Source organism: Helianthus annuus, chromosome 11, assembly GCF_002127325.2.
Source record: "Helianthus annuus cultivar XRQ/B chromosome 11, HanXRQr2.0-SUNRISE, whole genome shotgun sequence".
NCBI lineage: Eukaryota > Viridiplantae > Streptophyta > Magnoliopsida > Asterales > Asteraceae > Helianthus > Helianthus annuus.
In genome coordinates this window covers 150084808-150095193 of record NC_035443.2, presented here as the reverse complement: position 1 = coordinate 150095193, position 10386 = coordinate 150084808, and the positions used below count along the sequence as shown (strand labels likewise).

Here is a 10386-nt window from a genome sequence, read left to right as displayed (position 1 = left end):
CCGCAAATCATGTAGCATACGGTCCGCAAGAGGTCCTTACGGACCGTAAGGCCTCAAGCTTACAGTCCGTAAGACCGTCGCTGGCAGTATGTTTTGGACAGCTGCCTGTCCAGCCCTTTAACCGACTTAAAACGTAAAATTCTGATTCTATGGGCTTCCTAGGCAGTATATAGACCCTTAGGGATATTTGGGTTGATCTTGTAACTACCCTAGACTTGCTTGTCAAGATCTTGGAGCTTCTAGTTCACTATATAAAGAGCTTGAAGTGTGACCATATGAACTTGCTCATTTGGAACTTTGGCTAAAAGCTCTCTGGAACTCCTCTGGTCACCAACACATTTTCTTAGGCTCTCTAATCCATCTTAGGACTCTTGTAAGTGTCCTTAACCATCTTTAATCCTTTCTAGCTTAGTTAATTAAGTAAAAGTCAAACCGTCGTAGTTAAGGTTTGACTTCGTGATTAAGCATAATGTGCTTTGTCTAATCACGAATTAAAGATACCTTTAGGAAGGTAATTAAGTGGGTAACAAACCCTTAAAAGGGTGTTTCCAGATTCCCACTCTAAGCATGATAATTGTCGAGTCAAAGCTAATTATAAAAAGTCAACAGAATGCTTAATTTCGGATTAACGCATAATAAGCAATGTAGGTTGTATGTAACCTGTTTGAACATTAATATAACTTGGTAATAAGTATAAGAACATGTTCCAACATGTTCAACTCGACAATTTTCTGTTTAGACCCGGTTCGGAACCGAAAGTCGCATAGTTTGACTTTCGCTTTGACTTTCAGTTCTGACCCGTTTTAGTTAAGATTAAAAATACCTTAGAGCTTCTTTTGAACCTATTAACATGTTAGTATATCCTCCTGTGATTATACAATGTGGTTCATTAGATATCTTGTTCATATGCATGTTTCCGTTAAATGCCCATATGTTGACCATTATGCCCGAATGTCCAAAAATTATAATTTTTGAAAATGTAAAAGGGTAGACACCTTAGTTACTGAAATATAAAGTTGTCCCCAAAATTTGACATCAGTTTGAGGTCTAGATTAAGAGTTATGCTCGTTAGCGTAATTAGAAGCTTTCTTAATAAACAATTAGCGTAATTAACGCAGAACCTATCTAAACCCGAATTCTATACCAAAACTTTATACCCACTGTTATATAATAATATTTTGGGAATTTTAAAGATTTTTATTCATTTTTAGGCTGAGCATAACTATAGGGTCTAAGCTTATTTCGGCTTATGCCGGTTTTACCCTTTTTGGTCCTAAAATGAGTTTTACATAACCTTTTGACCCCAAACCTTTTCCTACTGATTTGTTATATTAAATATGATATTTTGAACTTTCTGGAAATATAAAAATATCAGCTTTCCTTTTAAAACCCGGAAATGGCTCCAAATCGCCTTTTTAGGCATTTTTACGACATAGTATATGTCAGAACGAGTTTTTATATAAAAGGTCTAATACCTACTGATATATTTTATAAAAATATATACTATAACAGTAGATAAAGTTGGAAACTCAGACTTTCCGTTTTTACCCTTTTTAGCCTATGTAAAATTACCAAAATGCCCTTATGAGGCGTAATTGGCGTATAAAAACATTTGGGGCATATTTGGACATACCTTACTGATATTACAATATATTTGGTGCATATAATCTCAGGAAAACTTGCATATGACTTGTGAGATTACTCGTTACGCACTTTCGCGTTCGGATCGGTTTATGTGACTAGTTCACGCATATTAGCCGAAACGGGTCAAACCATATCATCTAAGTCTCAAAATACAGAATGTGTTTAGTTTAATACAAGTATCCAAGCTTGTAGGGTCTAAATCACATTCCTTTCCGGTTTTCGCATTCCTCGCGATTAAACCATATTTATTCTTCGAAACTAACCGGTCTAAGCTTAGGCTATGTTAAAAGACCCGTTAGGATTCTAATAGGTTATTATAACCTTCGTTCCAGAATAGGAGCCTAGTAAAAGACACGTGCATTTTTGAAATTGTGGTTATACTTGCTCAGGTAAATACTTTTAACTTATTTTCCCTTATACGGGCTTGGGGGTACGGTATATAAAATACCGCTTGGTCGGGCGATTGACCCCATCTCATTAGTAGTTGGGTATTATCAATGGGACCCGTTTAAAAACTTGGTGTTGTTTGTTTTTATGCCTTTGGGAGCTTAATGACCATGTCCCGGATATCCTTGGCATCATTTTTTGGCCACGACCTTGACACCCGGGTGTAGGCGTACACCCGGTATTATGTCCATTATTTTTAAGTTATTAACGTTGGCTTCCCGCCGCGGACTTATACCATGTGGTGTGTCATTTAACCTTAAACCCGATACGACTCGGGCGAATGAGCGGTTAACAAACATGTAAATCTTTTACAAGTTTAACTCTGATTAAATATTCCCAAGTTATAAAATGTTTTGTGCCTTGTGCATTTAAAACCAATTTTTAAATATTTTCAAAATGAGTCAGTTAAATTGTATTTACCAGTGCAAACTGACGTATTTTCCCCAAAAAGATTAAGTGCAGGTGCTATACGCAATAGGCTGGTTTCTCCTTAGCATCGTAGAGTCTAGCAAGCTTTTGGGATGCATATATCTGTTGAACAATTTCTTTCTTTTTCTTCGATCCGCCTGTGGATCTATTTTGACTGGTTGTGATACTTGATATTACAATTAATAGTTGAAATAAATCTATTTTCATTTGCTTCCGCTGTGCATTATAATTTGTGTTGTTTGACATATGATGATATCAACTACGTCACGTAATCCCCCACCGGGCCCACCGGTGACACGTGTAAATTAGGGGTGTGACAATAAAGATGTCGTAAACCTCGTACCGTGTTATCCTTTTTAACATGAGCGAGTAGTGGTTTGAGCATCTCAACTGGAATTTCTTCACTTTCTTCTATAACCAACACCAATATACTTCCCATCGATGGAAAAACGGAGTCTAAATGATAGTCCCTGAAATTCAAAAATATATAATTACATATTGTTACGAAAATGAAGCATAACTTAGCACTAAGAACTCTATAACACACCCTACTGATTTTAGAAAATGCTCAAACATTTCCACAATTAACGCATCACATTCAAGATCAAGCATGATGAAACATGACCTGACTTTCGAATCAGTTTCAAGAATTGAAGCTCTTTTGGCAAGATCGGCTGGACTGGTCAGCTAAACTCTCAAACGTAGAAACAATTAACTTAAATACATCCTGTGCATAAAAAAAAGTTTAGAATACAATACAATATACATAAACATATATGTAAATATCAAGTTGTGTGTATCATGTCATGGTATACCCTCATTTGGTTATCATCGTAAGGTGCATCAGGAGCTGTAATTCTCGTTATCTCGCTTATGCAGGAAGCAACTGCAACCTTCACATCAACATCAGAATGTTTTGAAAGACCATCTTTAATCAACGCCCTCATCGACGGCCTAAGCACATCAATCATCGACCTTTTCGGCGACTGGTCAACCTTCGATAAAAGCTTCTCCACTTTCTGCAACCCACAAACCATTACACACAATCACACAACCCAAACACAAGCAAACAAACATCAAACATTCACTCAGGCATTTTATCAAACACCTTGTCTACACTCAACCAGTAACCACATTCCTAATCCCACTGTTTCTAAATTCTAAAACCCATGAATCAGAATAACAACTCGTTGTTTAGCTTATATTGGATTATGGAGGAACATAAACATCCCGCGTTATCTTAACAAAATAAATCACAGAATTAATCGATTCAAAACCAGAAATTAGAAGTTGAAAATTAAAAGAACTTACCATCTTTATTGAGATCTAGGGATGATGATTCACGGTTGAAGGTGGAAGATTAGTGTGTTTATACAAGCAAAGAAGACATTTATTCCATTGATCAGCGAGATATCTTCACGTCGCCGGAGAACTAAGGCCATGCTTTTGACATTTTCGGAGGTAAAGAAGCCGTGATTCTTGGAATCGGTGCTTCAAAGACATGTTGTGTTGCCAGAAATCGATGCTTCAGTTTTACTTTTCAAAGCGCAATTGGATAGAGAGCGATGGATGGAGGGGAATGGGGCAAAAATGTAGGTTTGAGATTGCTTTGAAAGGAAGTGTACATGGGAAGTTACAGGAACGTGGGTAGGAGACGACGTGGGAGAGACTAAATCAAGAAAACCGTTCAAAACTTCCTTTTAGGAGAGGTAACTTCCTGAACTGCCAATATTACAGTTTTTTATTTGAGTTTAAAGGGTCAAGATCAAAAGTTGATGAGTTTAGATGGCTAAGATTATTCTAAAAGTTGGTTAGACTTAATGGGTTCCATATATATATATATATATATAATTACAGAAAATAAACAATTTTAAAATATGATCTTACACTTGTATTATTTAAATCCCGTAACCACCCAAGCTCGTCACTATATATATGGTTAGATCTTAATGCAAAAAAATCCAAAAATTAAACCTTATGGCATCAACTTTCCTACTTATAAACATATGCGTATGCGTACGCGTATGCATTAGTATATGATTGTCTGAATTTTTTGTTATGATTGATTAGGAATAATTATGTGGTTGTTGAAAACAGATGCACAATCAGTTGGTGTGTGCTATGGGGAATTCGGCAATAACTTGCCCTCCCAACAAGATGTGGTGAACCTTTACACAACCAACGGCATAACTAGGATGCGAATCTACGCTCCTAATCCAGCCACCCTTCGCGCGCTAGGGAAACCGATATACAACTCATTCTCGACATCCCAAATGGTTCTCTCGAGTCCCTCACCGATCCAAATGTCGCGACCACTTGGGTTAGAGACAACGTCTTAAGTTACCGTGATGTCAACTTTCGATACATCGCTGTGGGGAATGAAGTCGATCCAAATAACGATAACACTCGTGGGTTCGCCAGTTTCGTGCTTCCGGCAATGAATAATGTTCATAACGCCCTTCAAGCCGTAGGCCTCGATGAAGATATCAAGGTCTTGATCGCAACTTACACGGGCCTATTAAAAAAATCATATCCACCTAGTGAAGGTGTGTTTGATGACAATGTGTGAGTTTTATCCAACCAATAATCACATTTCTAGCCCAAAATGGTTCACCAATGCTTGCTAATATCTATCGTTACTTTGCTCATGTTGGTCCCCCTATGTTGCCTGATCTCTCATTTGCATTATTTACCAAATCAACACCCGCTTATAGCTAGCGATCAAGGTCGACCGTACTTTAACCTTTTTGACTGTTGGCCTTAATTGTGTGATCAAAGTTTGACGAGAAGTGCAAGGGTTGATTATGCACTAGTTTAAAGTTATTTAGACGTCGGTTACAAGGCGGTTATAAAGTTCACGGGGTGATTATGTCATTTCAGAAGTTCGTAACCACCACTCAAGGAATCAATGTGTCTCTTGGAGACACACCTCTAGATCGACGGCCAGAAGGAAGACAAGAAGAGATGTGACTTTTGGATCAAGAGACGCAACTCTTTAGAGTCATTCTCAACCACATGTTTTAGAGACGTGACTATTCGTGAAAGGACACGACTCTAAACTCGCACCCATTGAAGTCTATAAATAGTTTAGGATTTTCATTTGTTATTGTAATCTGGAATCTTGCATCTTGCATCTTGTAACAATCAGGTTCTATTGTTCATTTATTAATACGATTGTGTATTAGGGTTTATCCCTCTCTTCTTGTTCTTTGTTCGATTATTATTTTGTTCTTGATTGATGGGTTGAATTCATGGTCTCCTGGGATCTATGGGCCTATTAAAAAAATCATATCCACCTAGTGAAGGTGTGTTTGATGACAATGTGTGAGTTTTTTCCAACCAATAATCACATTTCTAGCCCAAAATGGTTCACCAATGCTTGCTAATATATATCCTTACTTTGCTCATGTTGGTCCCCCTATGTTGCCTGATCTCTCATTTGCATTATTTACCAAATCAACACCCGCTTATAGCTAGCAATCAAGGTCGACCGTACTTTAACCTTTTTGACGCCATGTATGATGCTTATTTTGCGGCTCAATCGCATCTTGGTGGGAGCAATGTTGAGATCGTTGTGTCGGAGAGTGGATGGCCATCAACCGAAGGAGATGTAGCAACAACTGAAAATGCGGGAACTTACTATAGAAACTTGATTTCACATGTGAAAAGTTCGTCAGGGACGCCTGCAAGACCTGGAAGATCTATAGAGACGTATTTGTTTGCAATGTTTGATGAAAACATGAAACCAGGAAAAGAGACTGAGAAGCATTTTGGAGTTTTCTTTCCTGATCAAAGACCTAAATATCAACTAAGCTTTTGATAATAAAATTTGCAACCTTTTGCCTTCATTAATGATTGAATAAATTAAGAAATAAAACTCTTGATTGTATTGTATATATTTCCTAATAGATATGTGATATCGAAACTTGTCATTAACTTTTTAACAGGGATGAGTTTTTACAAACTCTATGATTAATTTCTCATTCTAGCACCACAAGTTATTAGAAGTCCTTTGAGAAAATCAAAAGATGTGTCTTAACTATTTAATAATGAAAACTGTAATAGTTGATCCTATGTTCGTCAAATAGGTAGCTTTCACTAAGAAAAAATTTGGAACATTAACACTAATTAACCACAAGTGATCAAGAATATTTCTTAGTGTAAGTCGCACTGGCCTAAGGGTCAGCAAAATATCATTTATGTGTTTGTTGTTGGCCATCAGATTGATATTCAGCGGAAGCATTATGATAGATTGGATTAATGACAATAAACTTGATTTGTTCTATGTTTGCAGTGATTGAATTGAGGGACAATTTTGGCGGTTAAAATTGTCTTGGTGCCAAGAATAGTTCCCGGCAAGACATATAAATATCAACATATAAATGGCAATTATGAGCGGTTAAAGATGGAGGGAAACTACCCTTTGAATCGGTGTCTCCTAACCAACATAACCACTCTAATATACCGGTTCATAATTACATATAATTATAAGTCACATAACCTAAGTTAACATACATACATAATATCCGAAATATAAAGAAATTATGTTTATATTTTCTAACACACCCCCAAAACATAATAACGTTTGCGAGAGTGTGTTAAAATGCTGATATTGGCATCATCCACAACAGCTTTTGGCCTTTTGAAGTCGAACCTTCTTCTAGTGTGCAACCTCCTTATCCCTTCCCAATCGTTGCCAGTGAAGAATGCGTAGTGATCAGCTTCATTTTCTGCAACTTCTTTGGTTCTTGAGTTTCCGTCTGCTTGCACAGATTCTGTCCCCTCCATTTTGACTTCATCACTTTTGCTTTGCCTTGGATCGGTCACTGCCTTGATCTCCTCTTTCGGATGTGCTTTTTCTTGTATCGATTTGTACTTGTAATAGTAGATCATCACATCCAAGTACATGGCATGTAGGAACCTCTTGTATTCACCTTCACTATAGTCAAAACCAATCTCTTTGGCAATCTTTGCCCATAGATTGTTTTCAGTAACCATCCGGTGTCCCCCTTCTCGTTTGACACTCATGTATAAATCTAATAAACACACCTTCCTGTTTTCCGAAGCATATGCCGGCAAGGGTCTTGTGAAGATTTCTAACTTAACTTTCAGAAACCAATCTATCATTTCATTGAACTTGATATCGAGATGATATCTGTATTTTATAACATAATCCTCATCCTCTAACATGTCTAACAGTGCCTTACAGTCATTGAATTCTTTGAAAGACATTGCTTGAAGTATCAGAACGTTCCAGTCCGGTTCATTCGTTGATACATTCAAACTTTCAAAGTAATCATTTAAGAATTCAGTTTTTGAATCTTTCATGTTCCGTTTCTCTGCTTATCACTAATTTTTGTCTAACATACCAACTTCTTCTTCTTTAGTCATTCCAGTTTTATCACTCTTCTTATTAAACAGTGGAACACTGAATGTGGGAAACAATTTACATTTGTCTTCGATAAACTTAACGGTGAAACCTTGTGTAATCAGTTGGTCTAAACTTAATATGTTTCTATCAATATACGGAGTGTAAAACATACTCTGAATACGGATCTTTTCCATCCCTGATACGATTTCAGTGACCCCTATGCCCCCTATGAAGAGGTGTTCGTTTCAACACTTGATATGTTTTTTATACGTTTGAACATATCCATATTGCTAGAATAGTGATGTTTAAGAGTTTTACTAACATACCATATTTCCGACCAGAGACCTCCGTCGGTGCCAACCACTATGTATTCCATCCTTTGATCATTTTGTTGTTCAGGATCTTTGTCATGTAGTTTCTGCGTTCCTGTGTTTACTGCCAGACGGAGCAATTGAGTTTCCTCATCATTTTCTTTCATTGCACATGATGAAATCTTGTGGCCAGGCTTATTACAGCAGTAGCACCGCCTCTGCATCCATCTCCGTTCGCGCTTCTCTTCAGTGCAGTGTTTACACGGCATCATTGTTGAAGACGGCTTGAGATCATCATCGCTAACATAACCCGCTCTGATACCACTTTGTTGGCCATCGGATTGATAATCAGCGGAAGCATTATGATAGATTGGATTCATGACAATAAACTTGATTTGTTCTATGTTTGCAGTGATTGAATTGAGGGACAATTTTGGCGGTTAAAATTTTCTTGGTGCCAAGAATAGTTCCCGGCAAGACATATAAATATAACATATAAATGGCAGTTATGAGCGGCTAAATATGGAGGGAAACTACCCTTTGAATCGGTGTCTCCTAACCAACATAACCACTCTAATATACCGGTTCATAATTACATATAACTATAAGTCACATAACCTAAGTTAACATAGATACATAATATCCGAAATATAAAGAAATTAGGTTTATATTTTCTAACACACCCCCTAAACATAATAACGTTTGCGAGAGTGTGTTAAAACGCTGATATTGGCATCATCCACAACAGCTTTTGGCCTTTTGAAGTCGAACGTTCTTCTAGTGTGCAGCCTCCTTATCCCTTCCCAATCGTTGCCAGTGAAGAATGCGTAGTGATCAGCTTCATTTTCTACAACTTCTTTGGTTCTTGAGTTTCCGTCTGCTTGCACAGATTCTGTCCCCTCCATTTTGACTTCATCACTTTTGCTTTGCCTTGGATCGGTCACTGCCTTGATCTCCTCTTTCGGATGTGCTTTTTCTTGTATCGATTTGTACTTGTAATAGTAGATCATCACATCCAAGTACATGGCATGTAGGAACCTCATGTATTCACCTTCACTATAGTCAAAACCAATCTCTTTGGCAATCTTTGCCCATAGATTGTTTTCAGTAACCATCCGGTGTCCCCCTTCTCGTTTGACACTCATGTATAAATCTAATAAACACACCTTCCTGTTTTCAAAAGCATATGCCGGCAAGGGTCTTGTGAAGATTTCTAACTTAACTTTCAGAAACCAATCTATCATTTCATTGAACTTGATATCGAGATGATATCTGTATTTTATAACATAATCCTCATCCTCTAACATGTCTAACAGTGCCTTACAGTCATTGAATTCTTTGAAAGACATTGCTTGAAGTATCAGAACGTTCCAGTCCGGTTCGTTCGTTGATACATTCAAACTTTCAAAGTAATCATTTAAGAATTCAGTTTTGAATCTTTCATGTTCCGTTTCTCTGCTTATCACTAAGTCTTTGTCTAACATACCAACTTCTTCTTCTTTAGTCATTCAAGTTTTATCACTCTTCTTATTATACAGTGGAACACTGAATGTGGGAAACAATTTACATTTGTCTTCGATAAACTTAACGGTGAAAACTTGTGTAATCAGTTGGTCTAAACTTAATACGTTTCTATCAATATCCGGAGTGTAAAACATACTCTGAATACAGATCTTTTCCATCCCTGATATGATTTCAGTGACCCCTATGCCCCTTATGAAGAAGAAATGATTTTCTCTGGTGTTCGTTTCAACACTTGATATGTTTTTTATACGTTTAAACATATCCATATTGCTAGAATAGTGATGTTTAAGAGTTTTACTAACATACCATATTTCCGACCAGAGACCTCCGTTGGTGCCAACCACTATGTATTCCATCCTTTGACCATTTTGTTGTTCAGGATCTTTGTCATGTAGTTTCTGCGTTCCTGTGTTTACTGCCAGACGGAGCAATTGAGTTTCCTCATCATTTTCTTTCATTGCACATGATGAAATCTTGTGGCTAGGCTTATTACAGCAGTAGCACCGCCTCTGCATCCATCTCCGTTTGCGCTTCTCTTCAGTGCAGTGTTTACACGGCATCATTGTTGAAGACGGCTTGAGATCATCATCGCTAACATAACCCGCTCTGATACCACTTTGTTGGCCATCGGATTGATAATCAGCGGAAGCATTATGATAG

At 37.4% G+C, this 10386-nt stretch overlaps 1 protein-coding gene and 1 pseudogene across 1 annotated transcript; one reads left to right on the top strand and one right to left on the bottom strand.

The window, feature by feature from the left end:
- Positions 1-3163: 3163 nt before the first annotated feature.
- Positions 3164-4146, bottom strand: LOC110880939 (sister chromatid cohesion protein PDS5-like). The gene is made up of 3 exons (XM_035980129.1): positions 3832-4146; positions 3336-3539; positions 3164-3247 (listed from the first exon to the last, which is right to left on the bottom strand). The coding sequence occupies exons 1-3, from the start codon at positions 3832-3834 to the stop codon at positions 3164-3166; spliced, it is 291 nt and encodes a 96-aa protein (XP_035836022.1). The 5' UTR covers positions 3835-4146.
- LOC110880774 lies at positions 4100-6340 on the top strand (annotated as a pseudogene).
- Positions 6341-10386: the final 4046 nt, after the last annotated feature.